This window comes from Eptatretus burgeri, chromosome 1, assembly GCF_056783735.1.
Source record: "Eptatretus burgeri isolate ZD-2024b chromosome 1, Ebu_testis_v1, whole genome shotgun sequence".
Classification (NCBI taxonomy): Eukaryota; Metazoa; Chordata; class Myxini; order Myxiniformes; family Myxinidae; genus Eptatretus; species Eptatretus burgeri.
In genome coordinates, this window is record NC_140961.1 from 48,674,947 (window position 1) to 48,702,673 (window position 27,727).

The window sequence follows — 27,727 nt, forward strand, 5'->3', positions numbered from 1 at the left end:
CTTGGTGAGCGCTGTATAAAAAAACTTGGTAACTGAACATAAACACATCCCTTGTCGACCTCATGCTGTACTTCCTGAAGTACAAATGATTGATTTACATTTATGACTTCGAGAGTCATTATCTTTTTTATGTCATGTTTGAACATTGGATTTATTCATGAGCCGTCGCAACTCGACTGCAGCAAAAATGAACAAAGCCCGTTATAGTACTTATCAACTATAAATAAATTGTGTAATAACGGGCTTGACACTGAACATCTCATACACTAAAATATTATCCCTTTAACTTCAGTTCTTTTTGAGAATATCTCCTATTCGAATTTTACCTCGTGCTATACGACATGGTGGTGTAGTTGGCTGTGGAATGTATTGGCAAGAATCAGGGATTTTTATTTTTTTTTAGTTTATCAAAATTTGATGTATCTTATGTTATTTTAATAACAAAAGCCGCGTTGATAAAATTATGTTATAGCGAAAGATTTAAATAAATAAAAATATATGTGTATGTGTGTATTGTTTGTGACGTGTCGAGGCTGTCTTGTGACGTCATGTTTTCCCGTCATAATGATATTGTAAACGATTACATTTTTTGTCATTTGTATATAATAAAAAGATTATACTATCAAGATCAAGTTTGCTGAACATAAATCAACGACGCAAAAGTTTAAATGGCAGTCGATGTACAGTTTTTCCTGTTCATGTAAACAGGTCCCTCTCGGTCAATGGTTTAAATCCGTTATCCTTCGCGTTCCCGCCTCGAACCTCCCTCGATCTCGCCATCTTCCCGACGTCTTATCTTCCCTCTCTGCCTTTTTCGACTTCGACTCTCCGCTCTTCTTCTTTTCCTGTGGTGAGCATCCAGGCGGTGTAGTTTTGCAGCGTTGCTTGGTTGATCGCTGGTATTTATTTATAGATTCTAATTGATTATGACGTTGGTGTTTGGCTTCTTTGGTGTACTCGGTGTGATGGCAGTGAGTTCCACGGCGAACATCTTGTAATCAGGCATGTGTTGGTTTAATTCCCATGTCACCCCCGAACCCGAGGCACGTTCGCCATCAGAAACGTCCTTCGAATGACCGTTGTAAATATAAAATGCTCCAATGAGCCGAGCTGTACACGGCCAATTCTGACGATGCTATGAATGGAACTCCCCCTCCCCCAACCCCTCAACCTCCCCCTCCCCCAACCCCTCAACCTCCCCCTCCCTCAACCCCCCAACCTCCCCAACCCCTCAACCTCCCCTTCCCCAACCCCTCAACCTCCCTTCCCCCAACCCCTCAACCTCCCCTTCCCCCAACTCCTCAACCTCCCCTTCCCCCAACTCCTCAACCTCCCCTTCCCCCAACTCCTCAACCTCCCCTTCCCCCAACCCCTCAACCTCCCTTCCCCTCAACCTCCCCTTCCCCCAACCCCTCAACCTCCCCTTCCCCCAACCCCTCAACCTCCCCTTCCCCAACCCCTCAACCTCCCCTTCCCCCAACCCCTCAACCTCCCCTTCCCCCAACTCCTCAACCTCCCCTTCCCCCAACTCCTCAACCTCCCCTTCCCCCAACTCCTCAACCTCCCCTTCCCCCAACTCCTCAACCTCCCCTTCCCCCAACTCCTCAACCTCCCCTTCCCCCAACCCTCCTAAACACTGCGAAGTTTCCTTGGTAATTACAGTAAACAAACAAGGTCTTCCTCCATTTCTCTTTCATCCCGATATGGAATGACGTGTGGGGTTCGTACTCGTTCTGTATCCTTTGGTTTGAGACGACGGACGCTATTTTAACGTAACATAACGTACAGCACGCAGGTGAATGGTCCCATTGAAGCATCAATTACGTGTCGTTTTATAAATTAATATTTCGACGCCATTGGATCGATTGACCAATTTATTGTCTTCAAGGACGAAGGTTTATTTAAATAATTTTTACCTCCCCTTTGTTGTACTTATGTTGTTGTACCTGGGGAGACCCCGTGAACCGCATTGACAGGTGAGGCATTTGCACACGTGGAAAGTTGGAGGCGATGAAAAGCGGGTTTTATTTTTATTATTATTTATTAATTAATTGATTTATTAATTACCATTTATCGTGGTTGGCGGTGACGCAAAACTCACCAGAACACTGAGATTTATTAGTCGTTTATTGATGATAAGGAGGTTCCAAAAAAGAACTTCAAACTCGGTGATTGTGTTGGTGATACTATATCTGCACTGTGTGTGTGCATGCGTCCGTCCTCCATAACTCCAAAGCTATGAAACCTAGCAAGTGCGAATCTCTCACCCCTCTCACTCCTCTCCTCTGCCTCTCTCACCCTATCTCTCCCTCCCAACTCTGCCCCCCTCTCTCCTACCCCTCAACCTCTTTCCAACCCTACATCCTCTCTCTCCTACCGCTCCTGCCCCCACCGCTCCCCCTCTTTTGAGGGGACTGTAGCATGTACGAATCGTATTCGGAGTGAGCCGACCGCAGGGGTATAAAGGTCGCTGCACGTACGAGCATACATGCAGGCAGACGGTGTGGGGTTTAAATGTTCCCGCCCCAGGTCTTTAGTGTGTGTGTGTGTGTGTGTGTGTGTGTGTGTGTGTGTGTGTGTGTGTGTGTGTGTGTGTGTGTGTGTGTGTGTGTGTGTGTGTGTGTGTGTGTGTGTGTGTGTGTGTGTGTGTGTGTGTGTGTGTGTGTGTGTGTGTGTGTGTGTGTGTGTGTGTGTGTGTGTGTGTGATTTGTCATTACCTTTTGGTGAAAAATGCACTGTACTGTTTCTTCACTATTAATATGTTTCTTATGTATTTATATGATTCTTGTGTATTTGTGAAAAGTATGGGTTGATTGACTGCCTGGACACAACTGGGGTTGTGGATTTACTGATGTGAATCCGTAACCAAGGTTGTGGATCTGCTGTTTAGAGAGGTTCTGGGCTGAAAGGATCAAAACCTTAAGGAAGAACGGTGTCCAGGTGATGATCCATGAGGTCAGGAAAGTGTGTTTTTGTTTGCGCGTGTTTTTTTTTTTGTTTGGGTATGTGTTTGTGTATGTTTTTATCTATTTATTTATTTTGTGTGTGTGATAGAATTGTTAGGAATGTGTGTGTTTATGTGTTTTTATTTATTTTGTGTGTGATAGAATTGTTAGGAACGTGTGTGTGTGTGTGTGTGTGTGTGTGTGTGTGTGTGTGTGTGTGTGTGTGTGTGTGTGTGTGTGTGTGTGTGTGTGTGTGTGTGTGTGTGTGTTTGATTAGCTTCATGATGATATAAAAAAATAACTCATTTAAAAAAGGAAAACCAAACTCGCACTTCAGTTTCTTTTAGAATTACAAATCGATGTCAATAATAATAAATTTCTCAATATTTTGTTTGATTAAACGAGATACTTTTCCATTGCACATTGAATGAATGCCTTTCTTCGACAGCAATGTTCCGAAGAAGTTATCATATGGTACAGTTGCAGGTGAAACTAGAGGGGGAGCACTCTGTAGAGTGCAAAACCTCCGCCGCCAATAGTGCTGGGTCACTTAAGTGAACCTGATATCCTATTCATTGTAGGTCAAAACCGATCAGACTCTACTGAACCACGATTGAATAAACAAAACTAGATCGACGCGCATGTAGAAATGACCAAAAAAAAAATCGAAATTTTTTTGAAAAAAAAAGTTGCAAAATTTGTGGGTTTTTTTTTTCTCTAACAATTTTTTTGGGGGGGGGTTGGAAATCACTTAAAACATGTAGAAATGCAAAAAAAAAAAAATTCAAATATTTTTCAAATAAAATCGAAATTTTTTTGAAAAAAAGTTGCAAATTTTTTTTTTTTCTCTAACAATTTTTTTTTGGGGTTGGAAATCACTGAAAACATGTAGAAATGCAAAAACGATAATTCAAATATTTTTTCGAAATGGCCGCCATAGCGGCCAGATTGGACTTTGGACCAAGTCCAAAATCTAATGGCATGATCCTTGGACCATACCTAATCCCCCCACCAAGTTTCGTCGAAATCCGTCCAGGAGTTTTTCCGTAATACTGTTCACAAACAAACAAACAAGCAGTCATAGACTGGTACTTATGAAATCGTCAACTTGTCCTCTGACCTTGTCTAATAAAAGCTGTCTCCAAAGAAGGTAGCGACACAAACCAGAAGTTTCTACGATAATTCTGTACCAAACCATCAAAAATCGAATGTTTGACCTCACTGTGACCTTGACCTTGAACGATTTTGACCAAAATCTAATCGGCACTAGCCACCACCCTCCTGAATCACGTGGTGTAATTTGACATTGGTAGCTTCTTCCGTTCTTGAGTTATCGTGCCTACAAACAAACACACAAACAGAGGACTGAAGTCATCAATACACTTACGAAATCTACAAACAGACAGGGGTGAAAACAGTAACCTCCGTCCATCTACGATGGCGGAGGTTAATAATTAGGATTGTGAGAGAAACCACATACTGCACTGAACTTGTTAATATATTAAAACAAGCAGTCATAAACTGGTACTTACGAAATCATCAACTTGACCTCTGACCTTGTCTAATAAAAGCTGTCTCTTGAGAAGGTAGCGACGCAAACCAGAAGTTTCTACAATGATTCTGTACCAAACCATCAAAAATCGAATGTTTTGGATGTTTGACCTCACTGTGACCTTGACCTTTGACCGATTTTGACCAAAATCTAATCAGCGCCAGCCATCACCCTCCTGAATCACGTGGTGTAATTTGACATTGGTAGCTTCTTCCGTTCTCGAGTTATCACTTTTTGGATGTTTGACCTCACTGTGACCTTGACCTTTGACCGATTTTGACCAAAATCTAATCAGCACTAGCCATCACCCTCCTGAATCACGTGGTGTTATTTGACATTGGTAGCTTCTTCCGTTCTCGAGTTATCGTGCCTACAAACAAAAAACAAACAAACAGTCATAGACTGGTACTTACGAAATCGTCAACTTGATCTCTGACCTTGTCTAATAAAAGCTGTCTCTCGAGAAGGTAGCGACGCAAACCAGAAGTTTCTACGATGATTCTGTACCAAATCATCAAAAATCGAATGTTTGACCTCACTGTGACCTTGACCTTTGACCGATTTTGGCCAAAATCTAATCAGCACTAGCCATCTTCCTCCTGAATCACGTGGTGTTATTTGACATTGGTAGCTTCTTCCGTTCTCGAGTTATCGTGCCTACAAACAAACAAACAAACTAACAAACAGAAACGGAAAGCATCAATATACTTACGAAATCTTTAGATTTCATAAGTAACAAACACACAAACAAACAAACACACAAACAGAGGACGGAAGTCATCAATATACTTACGAAAGCTAAAGATTTCGTAAGTAACAACTCGTCAGACGTATGCTAACACGGAGCTACAGTTAGCGGATTAAAACAAGTTTTCTTTAAAATCATAAACTGACACCAAATATAATTATTGAAATACAAAATGAATCGTAAAAATATAATATATATATATATATATATGTATATGTATATATATATATATATATATATATATATATATATATATATATATATATATATATATATATATATATATATATATATATATATATATATATATATATATATATATGTGTGTGTGTTCTTCTTTCGGCTGCTCCCGTAAGGGGTCGCCACAGCGGATCATCCGTTATGATCCGCATATTGATTTGCAACCCTGGTCACCTCTTACGATACAGGGATATGGTACACCTATTCTAACCGGGGCATACACCAGGCCCAGTACACTGGTACTCTTTGCCGACCTCGGAAGGATGACAGGCTGAGTCAACCTCCTGGTGTGTATTAATTCAAGCGGCCAACGGGGCTTGAACTCAGGACCTTTTGGATCCCAAGCTGCTACCCTAACCACTACGCCAACACCAGGCTACTAATATATATATATATATATATATATATATATATATATATATATATATATATATATATATATATATATATATATATATACACCATTCAAACCTCCTAAAATGGTTGCTAGGAGACAAGAAAGCCAGTAAAACACCGTTTATAAATAACCATTTGAATATTTGAACAACATTTTGATCCAGAGGTGAGTGCGGTGATCATGTTTGTTGGTGGACGTGTTATATTCAAGGTAAGATGTGCATGATTTAATGTATTACCATAAAATAAAATGTGTGATGGGAGTTGTAACGATGTAATAATACATTAAATCCTCCATTGAGTAAAGTCTGATTATAGTGATATTGCATTGATGGGTTGACTGACCGCCTGGACACAACTGAGGTTGTGGATCTACTGATGTGGATCCGTGACCAGGGTTGTGGATCCGCCGTTTGGAGAGGTCCTGGGCTTAAAGGATCGAAACCTCGAGGAAGAACTGGTGTTAGAACAGGTTCTCCATATGCGGGTTTTAGAAGGTGTTGAAGAGTCCTTGCAGGTTTCGAAGTATTCACCTCCATTTCGGTAAGGGCAGTGATGAATCATGGACCAAGGTGTGAAGTTTTGTTCCGAGGGCTCTTTTGAGGATCGTCACTGAGTCCCGGACAGCTTCCAAATGTAGTTTGGTTGCAGTAATATTCCCAGGGATGCTTTTTAGATGTCTGTAAGGTTTTTCTTCATCATTACCGTTGTTTCAGTGACCACTGGTACAATTTCGGATCTCTTCATCTTCCAGGGTCTTTTCACTTCTTTTTGGAATCTTGGTATTTGGTCATTTTCTTGATTTCTGCATTGTTTAGGCCAAAATTGCTGAGTACTGAAACATCATTTAGAGTGCATGCATGCGTTCGTTCGGTCATTACGCATAACATATCATTCTCTTTGCTAACCCCACCCTCCTCCCCTCACCTTTCTCTCTTCCCCCACACCTCACTCTTTCTTCTCTGGCCCCTCATCGTCCCCCCCCCCCCCGCCTAATAAAATTCATCTCTCCCTCTCTCTCTCCCCCTTCCTCACACCCATTCCTCCCACAGTGTATAGCAACATTTGGTGAGGCATCGCTCTTCCGACCTCCCCCTTCCTCACTCTTCCCTCTTCCTAGCCCGCTTCCACTCCCCTGCCTCTGCTCTGTCCTCTCTCTCCCCTCCACCCATAATATTGTTGTGGTTGACGAAATTCGCAAACCACCATTCAGGTCCCTTAGGTGAGATATCTCTGTAAGTATACGTGTAGTTAGGCCCAAACCCGTTGTTTAGAGGGAATAAATGTCATTCATTCGGGCTGCGACCCCTTTAGATAGCCGTTTTTCTTTTACTATCTTTATTTTGGACCAGCCGCCATTACTACCACCACCAACCACGTCTCAACAGCCATCACACAACAACCACCAACCGCAACGCCGCTTCACAACAACAACAACGCCAACAGCCACGACCTTTACCGTCACAACTCGCCCTAGCAACCATCGCATCACCGCCATTTCCGCGCCGCTTGTGGGCACTGATACTGGACTCGTGCAAGGCGCGCACCGAGCAGCGTGTGCAGAAACATCACAGCCTTTCCGAAGAAAACGGATCAAAAACGACTCACGCCCACTTCTGTTCCGTCCTATCGGCGAGCGTGGGGCGATTTGGCCCCGCCTCCAGGTGCGTTGGAGTGTGGTCGCTATATGCAAATTCATGGATCAAAAAGCATTCACGCCCACCTTTCCTCTGTCCAATGGGGAGCCAGCCGGAGGTGAAGGGTCAGAGGTAAAGGGTCGAAGGTGAAGGAGCGAGGCCACGGGGGATATAAAGGGCCGCGTTCGTCAGTTCGGAGTTGAGTTGGGAAGAAGAAGCAGTCGTAGTCAGTCAAGTGGAGTTCGGAGTTGAGTTGGGAAGAGCCAGTCAAGGGAGGAGTCGGAGAAGGCAGTTGGACGGAGCTGTGGAGAGTTGGAGAGGTGGCGGCGGCGAAGGTGGTCGAGGGGGTGCTCGTGTCAGAGTCGGGGAGCTGCGGAGGGGAGAGGCCAGCAACGCGACCAAGGTCGTGGTGGAGACGCTCGTCGCGGGACCCGAGACAGGGAGATATCCTCCTTCCCCCGAGCATCAACAACCCCCTCCTGTTTCCCCCCGCGCTGAGATAGTGCGAGAAGGGGGCCCCGTTCCCACCCATACCAGGCAGTCCCAGCGAGGCCCGCGGAGTCGGGGCGCCAGCGCCATTTTGCGGCTCATCACCAGACGGGTAGGCCCGACGCGGTCTCGGCCCCAGGCCCGCCTGCCCCCCTCATCCTTGAGGGTGGTCCTTTTCTTTTGCTTTGAGTATATGTGTTGTCGGCGCCGTCTGTGAAGTAAAACTGTACAAGTGTTGTCGTGTGCTCGGTAGTCGGTTAGCTCTGCATTGTGTTTTGCTTTTATATTTGCTTTTTGTGTATTATTGTGTTTCTTCTTCTATTACATTTGCTTTTGGTGTAATTGTATATGTGCGCTTTCCGTTCATCGCGAAATAAATGTGCTTATTGTTGAACTGTTTTCCCGTTTCGCTTCGTCTTTTCCTTTATTGAATCTCCATCTTACTTCACGTAAAGGGTTGGTCGTGGGCTAAAACGCCCGATAATTAATCGAACCGTCGAGGCCGACGATAACACCGCTCGGTTATCCCGATAGTACGGAACGGGTCGCTTAAAGTGGCCCGTGTCCGAAGTCGACCTGCGGCGAGGTGCGGTCGCCCGGTCTACCCTCCGTGTGGGTACTTAGGTAGGTCGAATTTGGCGAGCAACCCTATCCCACGCGGGGGGCCGATTGGCACGATCGTGGTGAGGCCGAAAGACCCACCCGTGACTAGTTCCCGGCGTTAGTCCGAGAGGGTCACGACGGGATTGTCCGTCCGGTGGGCGACGTGCCGCGATTCGAGTTACGTGGCCGTTCGCACGCCGGCGGGCGCGAATCCGCAACAATATCCTCGTAAGGGAAGCGACAAGTTGTATTTTCGATTTTATGAGCGAGAGGAGGGTTGCTGGACAGAGAGTTGGGGTTCGGAGGGGTCAAGCAGCAAAGATGGGCCAGATGGGAGGGGTGGTTGAGACTTTGAAAAAGGGGTGGGGGACTTGCGAGTGTAATGGAAGGGAAATATTGCATCTTTACTATAATTCACGGAGTGTTGTTTGCTTGTGTGTTTGTTCGCTTGTCGCCCTACTCCACTTGCAGTTGTGGGCCGATTACATCCAGACTTGCTACATAGGATCAGCATGACCCCAATTAATGTATTGGGGTCTTTTTATCTTCACCGTTGGTCTTGATAGTAGGGGGGGGACATAAATTCTCTATGTAAATGTGTATCGTATCGTGTCACCTCCAGATGGGGGAGGGTATTACAAGTCTCCACCATTTACAGTTCAGTATTCCTGTCCCCACATTTTCCAGTGCAGTGAGGTGTTTTGAATTATAAGCAGTAGGTATGTGTTTTCTTCGTGCACATAACCTTGGTTTTCAGCTCACCTGTAAAATCGTTCCGGGGAGATTATGGGATGGCACGTCGTCAGTCCGTCCGTTCGTCCACAAACATTTGCAACTTCTCTGAAACTACACACACGATTTTAATGAAACTTCACCACAACGTTCATCACCGTTTATATACCAAAATTTGTTCATGGCATTAAGAAAAATCGGGCCCTAAGGTGGGCCAGATGGGAGGGGCTTTGTTCTCAATGGGGGTTGCCCCTCAAAATAGATATTTGCTCTCTTCTCAGAAACTACACACACAATTTCGATGAAATTTGACCACAACCTTCATCACCCATGATGTACCAAAGTTTGTTCATGGCATTAAAAAAAAAGTCTATAGTTATTTATTTTCTTCTCCGTTAAAACTTTGTTTGTTATCCACACCTACCAGCGGTTCCTTAGTTTTCTTATCCAGCTGCTACCAGGTGAGTGCCCAGGGGTATTGTCACTATTTTTAAATTTATTTTCGGAAGCAATTGAGGCAGTTGTCAGTTGCCGATCTTCTTTTTCTTCTTCTTTCGGCTGCTCCCGTTAGGGGTCGCCACAGCGGATCATCCGTATGATCCGCATCGTGATTTGGCACATGTTTTACGCCGGATGCCCTTCCTGACGCAACCCTGGTCGCCTCTTACGACACAGGGATATGGTACACCTATTTTTTTAACCGGGGTATACACCGGCCCAGTATACTGGTACTCATTTCGCCGACCTCGGAAGGATGACAGGCTGAGTCAACCCCCTGGTGTATTAATTCGGTGGCCCAACGGGGCTTGAACTCAGGACCTTTTGGATCCCAAGCCGCTGCCCTTACCACTGCGCCAACACACCAGGCTCGTCAGTCAGTTGCCGATAGATTACCCAAATTAAGGCATGTGTCAGAAGAACGTGTTGCATGCTTGGAACAAGATCACTTGTCGGGCAGGTACTCTACTAGTTTTTCAAGTACTTTCCATCCAATATGGGTATTGATGATACGAGAACAGAGCTCCGGGTTTTCAGAAACAAAACGGGCCAAACGCATGACGTGGGTCACTTGCCATCGAATCATTGGCAGTTTCAAAATGTCACATTTAAACTGAAACATTCAAGATGGGCGTTGTGCTCTTTGGGTCTTTCACCTTGGAGTTGGTTCTCATGCTTCATCTCCAAGCAACGAGTTGACAGGAATTGGCTCCTATTATCCCAGTGAGTTGAGACGCCACAATTGTGTCTTGAATATCATATTTCCCGTGTATAAACCACGGCCATGTATTGACCACACCCCAGTTTTTCACCCTAACAACAACAGCAACAAAAAATTCCTGGTGTATTACCTGCACCCATGTTTTTCTCATCTCATCTCATTTCGACCTTTCTCATCCTCCCGATGAACGCCGGCAGTCTCCCAGTCAACATAATGCTCAGCCAACGTAGTGACAGGAGTAATGGTGAAAGTTCAACCAAGATGCATGTGGCTACTGCTCCTTGTAATTCCATTCCATTCCATTGGGACCAAACTCTGTACAGAGTGTTGGTGCTGTCAAAGCAGTCTCCTGGGGTATTGGGCACAATCCTGGATGGGTCACCACTCTGACACAGGATACTCAAATGACTTAATCATCCCAGCAAGCTGGTACTTATTTTGCCGACCTCAGAAGGATGACAGCCTGAGTCAACCCCACCTGGTATTAATTTGATGACCAAGCGGGATTTTAACTCAGGACATTAGGATCCCAAGCCCACAACCCTAACCATTAAGGAAACACCAGGCATGCTCCTCGGAATCTGGGTCGAAAATCCAGCTGCTCTGTTATTGGACTCCAGCTATTGTGAATAATTCTTCTTTTGATGTGAGACCAGGTATTCTTTTTTTTATTTTGCTCCACTTGTGTTTAATGGCATTATCAGAGCCGCGAGGTTCTATGTACGCCACGCACCCAAACTCCGGGTATGTCTATTTTTTATTAATTTAGTTTTCACACATGGTTAATAGAACGCTGTACAAACTCTTAACCTGAACCGATTTTCAAAATTTAAATGGCGGAATTGAGCTTAACAGCAGTTCTGACTGTTCCCCCCCCACCCACCCACCCCTTATACCCTTGTATTAACCGCACCCCCAACTTTTACCTTTTTTTTGCTGATAAGAGTGTGGATTATAGACAGGAAAATACGGTGCACATGCGTAGAAACCTTGGGAAACGGTGGTGTCCGGAACAACATAAAATATACATAGTGTGTGAATGACAATGGTTGTTACCTAAAATGGCTCACAAAGTTTCTAAAAAAAAAAACTCGAAAATACTTGGAAACATATCTGCGAGAAAGGGGTGTGCCTTTAAACAACGAAAGAATTGTTGGACTTTCTGAACTCGCCCAAAAAGCTGATAGCTTGCAGCTCCCCATACTGCAAACTCCCAAGGACGTGGACCGGTGCAAGGCCCAAAGGTTTGTAGACTGGTGCGTTCTAACCAAACCTTAGTGCTTCTTAACACTGAAGGGAAGGTCATATCTTGGGCTTGTCGATGCACAGGGTAAGTTTAAAAAGATTTACTATTAATCATGTTTGAGAGGAGAGGAGTTGTGTTGGCTGTGATGGCTGTTATAATTAAATATTTTTTGTTTGGTTCTGGGGCCATAAGAGAAATTAAACTAGATTTTTGCATCTGTTGGTAAAAAGAGAAGCGTCTGTCCGTATTTGTGTTATGTCCACTGCTCCGCTCGCTTGTACGAGCAGGAAATGGTACGAAACCAACACCACTCATCCAAGGATATTTCTCATATTTCCATGAGTCTGATTTGCATTCAGGAGCAGAACAATTCTGGTTAACCATTTTCAAATCACCACTGTTTCGTCTAAACTCTAAATGCTAAAAATTATGTTTCACAGACGATTGGAATTGCAGATTTTGCATGAACAACGGCAGGTTAAAAGTGCCCGGTGAGCAAACCTGACACACACACACACACACACACACACACACACACACACACACACACACACACACACACACACACACACACACACACACACACACACACACACACACACACACACACACACACACACACGTCTCATTTAGCATTCTTACATAATTTTGATAGTCACGTATTGGTTAGTAACTTGATGGTAGAGACTGCATGAGTTAATGTGATCAGAAACCAGTTGTTTGCACATTAAAAGCGTTGTGTCGCAACATATGATCAAGGGCAGGTCATGAAATGAACAAAACATCACCGACTTTGTGCGAAGGTCCCACATCCAACGGTCCCTTAGCTTTTGTCGTGATTATGAGGAAGCATGGCAATAACTCATTTGTGCGTTGATTGTCTTGAATGATAAGGTTTGGGTTGAACTGATCAACTAAGTGAAGGATTGTACATGTAGGGAGGGACACCTCTTGTATCTCAATCAGAGAGGAAAATGCAAGTTCAGTTTTAATTAACTGAGTATTACAAGAAGTGAAAATGAGGAGATTAAAATTGTTTACTCCAGAGTGGATTCAGCTTCATGCTTGTTTTACTTATTTCCTGCTATCACCCCACCTTTCCTTTCCTTTCCTGTATCCTTACACACCCAGTATGAACCATGACCACAGCAGTCCATGGCTCCTCTCTGTTCCAATTTCCTACACATCCTCCGTCGATCACTCATACTCTTCTTCGAACTCGCATGGACCTTCCGCATCCGATTTCCCTTTGTGTACCTCATTTCTTTTATGGCGCTCAATGTGCGTCTTCAGGTGTGTATCACCGGCATTCCGATATGGGAAATGTGGGGAGGGGGCACTTGGGATGCATTATAAAGATGTGATGACTTTTTTTGTTCTTTTTGTGCACAAGATCTCGGCTCATTGTAAATATAGAGAGAGAGGACAAGGCCAAAAGGCAACATATTGATGGTGGGGCCACAGATCAATGCAGGTGGGGGAATGCATGAACATAGCAACTGCAAGTAAAAGGGATGGGTTAGATAGGATAAATGGTGGTAGAAATGATATGATAGTGGGTAGGGTCAAAGTGATGGCGGATGACACGACATTGTGGTGCACCACTTGCCTGAAGATTTCTCAATCAAATGTGTTCACATCTTTGGTGCTCCCATTTGAGTGAGTACTTGTCTCATGATACTGGGATGCCAGGTTCAATTCCCATGGACTGTTGATTTGCCTCTTGTCTTCTAATGCCCTTTTAATTACTCCAATGGTACAAAGATGTCTGCAATATTTGCTTGTGATTTAGGACAGACTCTGAGTCCACAACTCTTACGTAAGATCGAATCTGGAATACTGCTGCTTGGAATGGTCTCCCTATCTTCAGAAGGATGTGGCGTTGCTAGAGTGCGTATGGGGTTGAACCACCAAGCTAATTTGTATCTTACTAACCTGCCGTATGAGAGGTGGTCTATCCTCCTCTTCTTTTCCTTTGAGTACAGCAGACTAGGACGATACCTCATACTGACTTACAGATACTTAACAGTATGTGACGGATCTGGTTAACTATTCAAGTTGAGCAGAAAAAAAAAGTAATCTCCATGGCTATTCCCTAAAGGTATAACATCAAATAAGTCGATTACAATGTTGTCAGCAGTTCTGTAATGTTAAAATCTGTGCAGCCTGGAACGTCACTCATCTAAGAAGGCAATAGATGCCCATATGGGATTCATTAACCCACTGCATGTAGCCCTACCAGCAACAGTACCTCCTAGTGAAAGAACCGCACTGCTTTAAACCTCCTGTCTTCAACAGATACATGAACTCAGAAGGGGACCAGCTCACCTGAGCAAACCAAGTGAAATTTTTTTAAAAAGCGGTGTAAATGAAAAATAAAGACTTCCCATGATAGATCTTCAGAATCTTCAAAATGGGAAAGTGGCGCATATATGTCTTTGGCTTTCTTTGACCCCCAAATGTCTGAGATGACCTATGTCCTCCATGAGCCTTATTGGTCACGAGTCAGTAAGTGACCACTATATTCGTTATGGGTGTGTGTCTGTCTATCTGTCCCGAGCATAGCTCCGTGGGTTTTGATCTGATCTTGATAAAATTATGGTGTGAGGTTTGTATCATGATCTAGTTGTGTTTTCCTAAGAATGGCCGTGGTGCGCCCATTATGGGTGGAGCCACGCCCAAAAAAGATGTTTTTTGGGGGTAGCCAGTTTCAAGTTACATCTTCTCCGAGGAGGTTTGTTGAATCTGGCAGGGATTTTGGTATTTGGTTAGCCCCACGGAGCTCGATTTTTTTTTTTTTTTTTCATTTTCGTCCCAAGGTCAAGGTCGCAAGGTCACAAGCTTAGAAAATGTCAAAAAAAAATCAATAAATTGGGCATCGAGCTCCTAGGGCAGGGGTCGGGAACGTTTTTGACTCAGAGAGCCATTAAAGCAAAATATTTGGAAATCTATTTCAGTGAGAGCCATATAATATATTCTAAGACTGAATTCAACTAAATGTGAGTATAATAAGCCTCTGAATTTATTCTTTTAAATAATGTTGTTATAATACTCACCATTAATGGGACTTCTGGTGCTGCATGGATTTGCTGATGGCTTTGTAGTCTGGTTGGTACTTGGTGAGGTTAAGCTTCATGCAAGCGTTGAGGCTTTCATCCGTTAGACGTGATCGTAGGTTGGACTTGATGTTTTTAAGATGTGAGAATGACTGCTCACATGCATACGTAGATCCAAACAAGGTCAATACAGCAATACTCACACGCTGCAGTGTGAGGTGTGTGACAGGAAGCGCGTTCCAAGTTTTGATAATCAGCTCGTCTTCGGGTTGAAGTTTTTTCATTTCTGTCCACATGTGCTTGCTCGCCAACTCTGCTTTCTGTCGTGCGATTCTTTCCAAATCTTCATTCAGTGACTTGATCTTATTCACCCACATGTCTGAGGCCTTCAGGTCAGCCACTTCTGCTTCAAAATCTCTGACGGAGACACCAGGAATGTAACTCAGGTCGGCTGTGTTCAGTGAACACTCGTTTGGATGGGTGATGAACTTAAAAAGACGAGTGTGCTCACGAAATTCTCCAAAGCGTGCTTTGAATGACTGTAGGAGACTGGATGTGAAGCCAGCTAACTGGTGGAGATCAAAGCTTTGAGTGGGCTCACTTGCTGTGCATGCATCTTTAAATTGTCTGTTTTTCAAAATGTAGTAAACTACCTGTTTCAAGATCCATGATAAAGAGCTCCAGCTTGTTTTCAAAAGCAAACACGGCTTGTTGAAGGGATAACACTGTATTTCCAATGCCTTGCATTTTCACGTTGAGCTCGTTCAGATGTTCAGTCATATCCACGAGATAGTAAAACTTGAGGAGCCACTCAGTTTCGGCTAGCTCAGGATGCTCAATCCCTTTCATTTCAAGGAAAGTCCGGATTTCCTTCAGGCAAGCCGCAAAACGGCTAAGCACCTTCCCTCTTGACAACCAACGCGCATTGCTGTGCAAAAGCAGACTGTGATAGTTATTTCCAACTTCATCCAGCAGTGTTTTAAACTGGCGAGCATTTAAGGCTCGGGCAACAATAAAGTTGATCACACGAATGACCAGCGAAATCACTTCGCCAAGCTGCCCATCACACATCTGAGCACAAAGTGCCTCCTGGTCTAGAATGCAATGGAAACTTAGGATGGGTCTATTTCATGTTCACGGAGAAGCGCCACAAATCCTTTGTTTTTCCCCACCATACACGGAGCACCATCAGTACACACCGAGATAAGTTTATCCATTCGTAGATTTTTTTCTTGAGCGAACTCCATGAAAGACTTGAATAAATACTCACCTCTTGTGGACCCTTTTATTGGCAGAACAGCAAGACTTTCTTCTCGCAGTGTATCACCAGCAGCATATCTTGCAATCACACTGAACTGTGACAAATGGCTTATGTCTGTTGACTGATCCAAAGCCAGGGAAAAGAACGGCGCTGTATTTATGTCCTTCACTTGCGTTTCCTCCACTTGGTTTGCCATCATGATGGTACGATCATGAACAGTTCTTGCCGACAGAGAAATGTCTTGTATCCGTTTGATTATCTTGTCTTTGTTCGGAAGATCATCAAAAAGTTCATTGGCGACATCCAGCATGAACGTTTTTGCATACTCGACATCTGTGAATGGTTTTCCGTTCCTCACTATTGCGAAAGATCCAGCAAAGCTGGCGGAATTATAGTCACCTTGCCGGGTCCATACGCGGAGTTGCTGCTGGCTGGCTTGCACCCTGCTCAGTAGCTCTTGGCACGCTTTCTTTCTGCTGTCTCCCACAGGGTATTTTGATGCAAAGGTAGCATGGCGCGTGTCGAAGTGCCGCTTTATATTCGACCGTTTCATCGATGCAATTTTGTCATTGCAAATTAGACACACCACAGAACCTGCTCTCTCCACAAAGGCGAATTCTTCGGCCCATTCGTCCTGAAATGAATGATACTCCTCATCTTTTTTTCTTTTCGCCATCTTCTTCATTGAAGGGTTAGCTTTGAGCAAATGAGAGAGAGGGAGATGTTGACCCAAGTGAGTCTGGCTGGCCTGCGCACGGGCTGACATACTCGAGAGGTGCGGCGCGGCCGGCCGACTCTGGGATGCTGTCGCCTCAGCGGTGGCACGTGATTGGTCGAGATGAATTCCGTGACGCGTCTCGGCGGCGGCACGTCATTGGAGGAACCGAAATCACGAGTCGCCTCAGCGGTGGCGCGTGATTGGTCGAGATGAATTCCGTGACGCGTCTCGGCGGCGGCACGTCATTGGAGGAACCGAAATCACGAGTCGCCTCAGCGGTGGCGCGTGATTGGTCGAGATGAATTCCGTGACGCGTCTCGGCGGCGGCACGTCATTGGAGGAACCGAAATCACTACTCGCGTCGGCCGCATGACTGGACGAAACAAAAACCGCTTCAGACAATTCGGAGGTGTTTTTTCTTCTCTCCTTCTGCCAAGTTCAGCCCTGCACGTGAATGAAGCACGACACCATTCAAACTATAGGTAAAGCTTCTGCGAGAAATATTGGGCTTTCCAAGTTTCAAACTCCAATTTTATCTGCGAGCCAGATGCAATCATCAAAAGAGCCATACCTGGCTCGCGAGCCACACGTTCCCGACCCCTGTCCTAGGGTTTTCAACTGTTTCGAATGAAAGTTCGTATGCAAGTAGTGCTCTTTGAGTACTACAACTTTCATTATTTACGTTTTTCCCGATTCCCGCCAGTTTGCCCGTGGCGTCCCCTCGAAGGTCAAAAAATAAAAAAGGCGAACCGTGTACATTGCTCGTGAACCATCGCCGTCTCCAGACTTGCTCTCCTTTTGAGCAATAATGATCTTTATTTTTGATGTGCAAGTTGTCCATGCCTGCATGGGATTCCAGACGGGGTAGGGATGAAAGGAGGCCCAAATGCAAATGGCGTCTTCTGTCATTTGCCGGCAAGCAGGGAGAAACGATTCACATTTATTGCCACAGCTGATGCAATTTAAATGCTCTAATGGCAGTAAGGTGGTCCATTTGAAACTGTTTGTTTGTTATACTTAGCTTTACGATGCCAAGTGTCCATAATAAAAGTGTATTGGTGTCAAAGCCAGTGACCAAATGTAAATTAATAGTTGAATAACTAAAAATGTTTTTTTTTTGCTCGTTCATATCCATAAGAAATGTGTTTTCCTAATTATCAAGTTCACAAAGACCTATAATGTGTGCCATTTCACTCCATGTATGAATCCTTTTATTACATCACCTAAACTAAGCTGACTTAATATGCAAGTCTTTTAAAATGTCCTTTATAGTTCAAAAACCTTTCTTCTCGTTTGCTCTTGATTGGCTGTTTTTTTGTTGTTTATTTTTCAGGTGCATATAGAAATCGACCCTCACTGAGAGGCGCATTGTGTGCACAGCCATGATGATTGAACCACAATTTCCTCAAGGTACAAGCTGTGTTCATGTGAATATACACAGATAATGCAGCCATATTACTAGGTAGTGCACGAGGATAACGTGTTCATTTACAGCAAGGGGCACAGGTAGGAGAGCCACACGAGGTTGGCCTTGCATGCTTGCAGAACGTCTTGATCACCACAAAACTCAGCACATTCTAATTATCTCTGCCACCAGAAGTGGATGGAGGTTATGTATTCACCACTGTTTGTTTGTGCGCAAGACATCTCAAAAAGTTATGGATTCGGACAAAACTTGGTGGACAGGTTGGGCATGTGATGAGAAAAAGCTAACTATTTTGGTGAAGGTCCGGATAGAAATCCGGATTTTAGAATCTTTTAAATGATTCTTCACCATTGATAGATGGGGCTTAAAATGACATATAGCATTCATTCACTGAGACCACACTCTGTGCAGAGCGTTGGTGCTGCCTCGGCAGTCTCCTTGGCTATTGGGTACAATCCTGGACGGGTCACCACTCCGACACAGGATACCAGCAAACTGGCACTCATTTTGCTGACCTCGGAAGGATGACAGGCAGATTCAACCCCACCTGGTATTAATTCAACAGCCAAGGGGGATTTGAACTCAGGATCCTAGGATCCACAGCCCACCACCATAACCATTTAGCCAACACCAGGCATATATATATCGCATGATATCTCAAAAACTTGTATACGGATTCGGCCGAAACATGATGGGTGAGTTGGGTATGTGATAGTCAGAACAAGTGATACAAAGTTTTCCATCGACGAAACAACAAATTGATTATAACAACTATCGGTGGCATACAAAACCTAAACTGTTCAGCTTGGTGGAGGTATGCGCTTTACCGAGTGGTTGTAGTTACCTCTGCTACCAAAGATGGATGGCGGTTATGTTTTCACCCCTATTTGTCTATCTCTGTCTGAGCAGGATATCTCAAAAAGCTATGGTTGTATTCAGACAAAGCTTGGTGGACAGCTTGGGTGTGTAACAAGGATGAATTTGTTACATTTCTGTGAAGTTCCGGATACTACAATTAACTCCACCACCGAAGGTGGACGGGTGGTTGTGTTTTCACCCCTGTATGTATGTATGTTGGGTCGCAGAAATAGGTGACCCTTATTGTCAGTAATTCTGTCTTTGTTTGGATGTTTGTTCGTTTGTCATCAGCATAATTGGTAGTAAACGTGGGCGGATTTTGACCAAACTGGGGTGGTAGGTACATCTTATGACCCCGTGCTTTGGAAACTGTGATGGTTGCTCGGGACGCTTTGGTTCCCTAGCAACAACCGAAAAACCTTCAAAATCGGTACCATTCACACGAAATCAATTCCGAAAGCCATTATCCCACAAAGGGTTATGAAATTTGGCACGAATGATCTACAAGTGATGCTCTATCAAATATATTCCGGTTTTGTGATATATGGAATACTTTACCCACAGCGCCCCCAACAATTAGGGTATGCGCAAAAATTGGCGAAAATTGAAGGCCCCCTAGCGACCAGGTGAGTGCATCGATACGAATGAAACTTTGCAGGTTCATGGTATTCAATGAGTACTACAACTTTGTCTCAGGAAATATTGACAGATTTCGCTTTGGTCAGGGATCAAAGATCAATTAGTGCAAAAATCGATAATATGCGAGAGCTGGAGGTGCCTTCGCGCCAAATGCTGCTACTCCTAGGGTTATGGTCAGATCGTCATGAAAATTCACACGAATCGTCTGGAATACATTGTGCACAAACGATCGAGCCGGATTTTCGACTTAGATCTTTGTTCACCCATAGCACCCCCTCGAACTTTGGGGATTTCCGATTTCAAACCGCATTTTCGGTACTTTTCATTCAAATGGATACCGAGTAGTTATCAGTAGATGGAACTGGATGAGATTTGATATGCATCATCTTAAGGTGATTCCCTATGCGCTATGTATGACATCCATTTTGCTCTATATCTTATAGTTTCCATGCTCGGCGACCCATCGCCGCCTACCGGCTTGTCTGTCTGTTTGTCTGTGAGCAGGATATTTCAAAAAGTTGTGGAGAAATTCAGACGAAATTTGGTGGACAAGGATTAATTGATTCTATTTTGGTGGTCCAAGTACGGTGCAGCTTGGTGAAGGTATGCGCTCTACTGAGCGCCGTTCTTGTTATCTCTGCTTTTACCCTTTTATTGATATTTATAAATTGCCCATATATATATATATATATATATATATATATATATATATATATATATATATATATATATATATATATATTTTAACTGTACAGGGGCATTCTGTCTGTGGTTATACTGTAAATCCACCTGTATCTGCAGTTATTCACTTGTGTTGCAGTGGAGACGTGCTACACACATTGCACAATGCCAAGTTGCGTAACATTTATTGGCTGAGCATGTTTGTTTTATCAAAAGTCATAAAACGGAAAGAACAACATTGGAAATTAAGCAGATGCAGTACCTATAGAAAGCCTACACCCCCTTTCAAATTTTTCACCTTTTGTTACCTTATAGCCTGGAATTAAACTGCATTAAATCAGACTTTTTCCACCTTTATTTATACATCGTAACCCACAAGTTCCAAGTGAAAAACAAATTCTACGAATTTCAGAAAATTAATTAAAAATACAAAACTAGAATATCTTGGTTGGATAACATAGAATATCTTATAATAGCAATTGTAAATTACCTGAGCTGTAGCCATTCACCTTTAAAATCACACACCAATTTAGTTGGTCTCCACCTGTGTTAAATTATAGTGATCCTGAATATTTCAGAATAAAATCAGCTGTTCCTGTCGGTTTCCTCTGCTGGATGGTGAATTTCACAGCAAAGACTCAACCATGAGCACCAAGGAGCTTTCAAAAGCCCTCAAGGATAAAGTTGTGGAAAGGCACAGCTCAGGGGATGGATATAAAAATATTTCAAAGACCTTGAATATCCCTTGGAGCACAGTCAACACAATAATTAAGAAGTGTAGGGTATATCAAGACCCTGCTGAGATCAGGCCATCCCGCCAAACTGGATGACCAAGCAAGGAGGAGACTGATCATAGAGGCTTCCGAGAGGCCAATGGCAACTTTGAAAGAGCTACATGCCTTCATGGCAAAGACTGGTCACTGTGTGCATGTGACAACAATATCCCAAGCACTCCACAAGTCTGGCCTGTATGGTGGGGTGGCAAGAAGGAAGTCATTACTCAAAAAAGCCTACCTTCTGTGCCATTTGAAGTCTGCAAAAAACCACTGGAGATTCTGAAGCCATGTGACAAAAAGTTTTGTGGTCTGACGAAACCAAGATGGAACTCTTTGCTGAAACGCAAAACGTTACATTTGTCACAAACCCCTACACAGCACATCACCCAAAGAACACCATCCCAACTAGGAAGCATTTGGGTGACAGCATCATGTTATGGGGAGGTTTCTCATCAACAGGGACTGGGGCACTTGTTCGGAAAGAAGGGAAAATGGATGGAGAAAAATACAGAAAAATCTGAGGAAAACCTGCTGCCCTCTGCAAGAAAGTTAAAATTGTGACGGAAGTTCACCTTTCAGCATGACAACGACCCAAAGCACACAGCCAAAGCTACAATGGAATACCCAAATATTGTATAGAACTGTATATATAATTAAATATTTGAGGTTGTCATTCAAATTAACCCTGCCAGAGCTACATGCAAATGTACAAAAATCTATTAAACACTCCGAATTCAATAATTGCATCATCCACATTTCTATCGTGATCGCTTGTAAATTCCTCACTGTACATCTGCAAACACATTTGCTTCGATCACATTCCAATCATTTTAACCCTTTATCATTCCTTGAGCCTCATCGTCTGTAGAAACTAGATTGTTTCTGCTGAGGTTGCCATTCCAGTTTCTATCGAGGTAGTTTCTGCAGAGGTTTCCCTTTATTGTGTGGGACATTACTCGTATTGACCATTTAATCCACAACTGTTTTGCAGACCTGCTGGACAGCAAGATCCTGACAAATACCCACATACAAGCCTGTCCAAAGCTCTTCAATGTGACATTGAGTTTATCGTCTCCTGAGAATGGAGAATGGATTGTTTGTGGTCGAGTGAAAGTATCCCAAGCTGAGAATCGGCAGATCAATTTGCCAACAGCCCTTTTTGGAACCCCACTGAAAACCTTTTTTTGCAGAGATTGAAGAAACAAAATGAACTTGATTCCTTTGGTTTTCCAGCTTTGTTCTATCAAGGTTTCCATCCCATCAATGTCCTGCTCCCATGCTCTGCTGGCTGTAGACGGGTACAATCTGCATGTTGGTGTGATTATTCTAATACTGTTTTAATTGTATCGTTTCTACATTTGCTTTGCCTCTTGTGTTTTTAAAGTGTAAGTGAAAGTTGCAATACATGCCATTATCGAGATCTGAGTGACTAAAAATTTTTGACATTTAATAAAATACAAAAGTATCTTTTTCTTGCTTTGTACATCTTTCATGAAGGTTGTTTGTGTGATCACCTGCTGCACAGAGCAGGACTGGTATGGGGGAACTCAATGGTACTGTCCTCTGGATGCGTATCTTGACTGGTACAACTGAGCTATGTATTATAAGGGATAAAAATCAGATAATATGATATACAGTACTGCTCGGCATGTCACAGACAGAACATTTTATTGTGGAATACGTACACCGGCATTTTGATACTTGCATTTGCTTGTCATCAAAAGATCTGAAGATTGTTTTTTTTTAAATAGAGTGTGCCTTTTTCCTGGTTACAGTTTATATTAAAACTTGTGGATTGTGCTTGCACTTTGTGAGCAGATAAATGAATCAAGTAATTGAAGAATCTGTGAGCAGTACAAGCTCTTTATTTATGCAGAGTTGAAGCTCTGCCCCTCTCGGCTCTCCCCACTGTGGAAGTGGCATGTGACTGGCACAGTTCGAGCTCCACCTCTCTCCTGGCTGAAAGAACAAGGCTCCACCGCCTAACTATTTATGGACTGTTTTGTGATTATTACCCCATGCATGCAAAGTGAAAAGCAAGATTATGCGATTGGTTCACTTTGTCTGTCTGTTACAGATGTCAGTCAATGATCAAGGAACTACTTAATTTTAATTGAATGTTATATTTTGAACACTGTAGATCATGAATCGGAACACGAACCTGCAGTTTTGCTGTACGTACTTTGGTTCTGAATTTTGAAAATTGTACAGAATCTGGTTCCGAAGTAATTTTTTTCGTCTGTCCGCCTGTCCGCCAGTCAAACAGAATTGAAAATCATTCCAAACAGGAAACTTACTGTTTTTGGAGACATCATAAAGGACACAAACAACAGGCACCAATAATTACTTCTCACGTATAGCAGCTTGGCTGCTGGGTAGCTATCATTTCGTTGGGGCGCAACTATGCCGCTGATGCTGTGCCCCAATACAGTATAGTGGTACTCATTTCACCGACCTCGGAAGGATGACGGGCTGAATCAATCCTTCCTTGTGTTAATTCACTGGCCAACAGGGCTCAAATTCAGGACCCTAAGATCCCAAGCCAGGCACCCTAACCACGAAGCCAACACCAGGTTTACACATAACTAATTTAACATGTTAAAGATGGTGCATCGACAGCGGTAAACTTCTGAATTTTTTGTTCGACAGCCTTTGAAATCTATTTTTAGGTCAGCTCGCTGACCTAATAAAACCATTCGATGTGCTCAGATCTGTCTGTCCGTCCGGCCGTCTGTTAATTTTTATTTTTCTATCTCCTCCGAGACGTCTCGGCCGATTGAGTTCTAACTTGACACGATGATAATACTAGTTCCTCTCTATAGATCGTCTGAGCCCTTTTTCGCATTTTCGCCTCGGGGTCAAGGTTACAGGGTCATCAAGTGCAAAATGACCGATTGGTCGAATGGCCTAAAGGAAGCATGGGACAGCTATAATACATAATGGGTTTCATTTGGATTATAAAGAAGATTTAATTCGACCAGCTAGTTTCTCGTTACTTCTGTCGTCTGGTCCTGTTTATTGGGCAACACGAGGTCCGCTGACTTCAACACGGCTTCGCGCGGTTATTTTAAGTTCAATTTAAATTCTGTTTTCACTTTCCGTAGTTGCTAAGGTTGTTCAACACACGGTTGCATCAAGTTTTGTGAAAATGAATGTTTATATCCTCAGTCTGTGTGGAATGCATTGCAGCGAGATGAAGCTTCCATGGGCTTCCATCCGTTTCCATGCCATATAACGAGGCTATCTTAAGTTCTAGTTGATTTCTCTTTCCACTTTTGGGACCTTCTGGTGTAGCTACACATTTAATGAAGATAATTTTCGTGCAAATCCACTCAGAAACAAACTTTTCATGAGGAAAATATATTCAATTCAAATAACCATGAAACTGGACTGGACACCACATGCTTTCCGTTCACTGCTTCACCTCGTAACCTGTCCTCTTGAGGGACTGCTTATTCATAGCATGTGAGATTAATGTTTATATTGTTGCGGTTTTCGCGCCCGCCGGCGTGCGACGGCCACGTAACTCGAATCGCGGCACGTCGCCCACCGGACGGACAATCCAGTCGTGACCCTCTCGGACTAACGCCGGGAACCAGTCACGGGTGGACCTTTCGGTCTCACCGCGATCGAGCCAATCAGCCCCCGCGTGGGATAGGGTTGCTCGCCAAATTCGAACTACCTAAGTACCCACGCGGAGGGTAGACCGGGCGATCGCACCTCGCCGCAGGTCGACTTCGGACACGGGCCACTTAAGCGACCCGTTCCGTACTATCAGAATAACCGAGCGGTGTTATCGTCGACCTCGACGGTTCGATTAATTATCGGGTGTATTCAGCCCACTACCAACCCTTTACGTGAAGCAAGATGGGGATTCAATGGAGGAAAAGACGAAGCGAAGCGGGAGAACAGTTCAACAATAAAGCACATTTATTCGCGGCACACGGGAAGCACACAAATACAATTCCACCAAATGCACACAAAAAAAAAAGAAAACACAATTCCATTTACACAAAAAGCAAATATAAAAGCGAAAACAATGCAGAGCTAATACCGACTACCGAGCACACGGCAACACTTATACAATTTTACTTCACAGACGGCGCCGACAACACATACCCAAAACCAAGGAAAAGAAATACCCTCAAGGATGAGGCGGGCCTGAGGCCGAGACCGGGTCGGGCCTACCCGTCTGGTGATGAGAGGCGGAGCGGCGATGGTCTCCGCAACCCGCGGGCCTCGTGGACGGTGTCTGGTAGGGGGTGGGAACGGGGCCCCCCTTGGTCGCACTATCTCAGCGCGGGGGGAAACAGGAGGGGGTTGCTGATGCTCGGGGTATAGAGGATCTTTATTATCCCTGGTGTGCGTCTCCACCTCGGCCAGGTCGCGCTGCCGGCCTCCCTCGGGCGTGCAGCTCCCGGCACCGACGCGAGCACCCCCTCGTCTGCCTTCGCCGTTGCCGCCTCTCCGCCTCTGGACTCTCCACCCTGGACTCCTCTTTGGGCTCTCCTCGTTGGACTCTCCGATCGACTCTCCCCTTCGCGACTCTCTTCAGCTTCTCCAGCTACTGCAGGCTTCGGGCTCCAGACTTCCACACTCTTCTCTCTCTTCTCCGACTCCTTCTCGTTCTCGTTCTCCTTCTTCTTCTTCTGACTGACGAACACCGTCCTTTTATCCCCCCGTAACTTCGCCTTTGACCCCCTCCCTTTGACCTTTCACCTCGCTCCCCATTGGCCCGAGAAAAAGTGGGCGTGAAGGCTTTTTGATCCACAAATTTGCATATATCGATCGTTCTGGAGGCGGGGCCAAATCGCCCCTCGCTCACCGATTGGACGGCAAAAAGTGGGCGTGTGTCGTTTTTGATCCGTTTTTGAAGCACAAAATCCGTGATTTTGTACACGCTGTTCGACGCGCGTTCTGCATGAGTCCAACACCGGTACCCACAGCGGGGCAAGAACGGTGGCGATGCTACGGTTGCGAGGTGTGACGGGAAGGTCGTGGCGGTTGTGGTGAAGCGGCGTTGTGGTTGGTGGTTGATGTTGTGGTTGTGATCATGGCGGTTGGTCCAAAATAAAGATAGTAAAAGAAAAACGGCTATCCTGAAGAGTCGCAGCTCGCATAAATGACATGTATTCCCACTAGACAACGGGTTTGGGCCTAACTACACATGCACTTACCGAGATACCTCACCTAAGGGACCTGAATGGTGGTTTGCGAATTTGGTAACCACAACACTACCCCCTCTCCTTTTTACAGACTCGTCCCGAGTCGTCAAATTTTCGTGTGCCATCATGTGTAGTTTTCCCCTAGTACATTTTACCTACGGATCCCTGAGTGCGACATTCATGGTATTCGTGTCCCCAAAATAAATAACCTGAGGGCTGCGTAACTATCTAAACAAACTCACTCACACGGACGACTTAAATAAAATTGCCGGCGCTAAGACATACATGCCGGGGGCGCACTCATATTTACAGTACATCTTAACCTTAACTTACAAATTTTACACTAAACCATGGCCCAGGATCAATGAACTCTGCAAAAAGAAAGCAGTTAGCAGGGAGCCAGGCTGCCCGCATGCAGTCTCTGGCTCAAAACAATGCAGGTGACAGGGAACGTGGCTGGCTGCTCACACGCAGTCCAAGGCCTCCCCTTTTGAACTGAACGCAGTGAACCACAACGGTGCATGGGCTGCACAAACGCAGTCTCCGTGCCAGCTCAAGTGGCACACGCAATGAGCACAACGAATGGATGCATGAACACAAACACGGTGCACGGGCCGCCACTGCAGGCCCGTGTTGTAGCTGCCAACAGGGCAGTTCTCGCAGCTTGCAAACTGTTGCCTTGCGGATCCTGGCGCACATGGAAATGAACAGGGGGGGGGCAAAGCAAAATTGAACGGGGCTGGTGAACGTGGGCAGTGGGCATGGCATGGCAAAGGCAGCAGGCAAACACAGCCCGCAGAAGGAGGCCGCTGCAGGCAAACACAGCCGGCAGATGAACTGGCCGGCACAGGCCTTGAAGTACCACAGCTGCAGACGAAGTGGCCGGCACAGGCCTTGCAGCAACACAACAGCTGCCGATCAAGTGGGCCGGCACAGGCCTTGAAGTAACGCAGCCAGCAGATGAAGCTGGCCAGCCTTTGCCGTTCAGTGGAGGTTGGTGGAGGGAGTGCGGTGGTGCTGGCCACTTGGAAGGCGGGCTCGGACCTACCTACCTGTCTCCCTCCCAACCTATCGCCTTTGCCTGTCACTGTACATACCCACTCCCTTAATTTGTGAAAAACCAATTTAGCCCCCTTAATTTTTTTGTTTTTTTTTATTTTTACTTCCCCACTATAAATCGTCCCCTAACCCCCTTTATCGTCCTTGTTCGGCTAACCTATTCTGTTACCGAGCCTACTCCCAACCCCTACGTTCCCTTCCCGGAGGGGAACAAGGGAGAGCTAACGTCCTGTGTCGAGGCCCAACGAAGCCTCAGAATGGCCTCCCCAGAGTTCGGCGAT

General features: G+C 44.7%; 1 protein-coding gene across 11 annotated transcripts; it reads left to right on the top strand.

Moving 5' to 3' along the window:
* Window positions 1-567: 567 nt before the first annotated feature.
* On the top strand, window positions 568-22,689 carry LOC147034436 (small integral membrane protein 10-like protein 3). 11 transcript variants are annotated; one of them, XR_015058685.1, is made up of 6 exons: window positions 1,721-1,735; window positions 11,742-11,805; window positions 12,248-12,298; window positions 12,939-13,100; window positions 18,176-18,252; window positions 22,214-22,689. XR_015058685.1 is itself a non-coding variant. In XM_085883225.1 (5 exons), exons 3-4 carry the CDS (start codon window positions 12,963-12,965, stop codon window positions 18,200-18,202), a joined length of 165 nt encoding a protein of 54 aa, XP_085739351.1. In that variant the 5' UTR covers window positions 568-850; window positions 12,248-12,298; window positions 12,939-12,962; the 3' UTR covers window positions 18,203-18,252; window positions 22,214-22,689. The 11 variants fall into 11 exon arrangements, 10 of the variants coding, with proteins under 10 accessions (XP_085739351.1, XP_085739355.1, XP_085739378.1 ...); XM_085883225.1 differs by lacking the exons at window positions 1,721-1,735; window positions 11,742-11,805 and adding an exon at window positions 568-850; XM_085883215.1 differs by lacking the exons at window positions 1,721-1,735; window positions 11,742-11,805 and adding an exon at window positions 901-1,002.
* The last annotated feature ends 5,038 nt before the right edge of the window (window positions 22,690-27,727 follow it).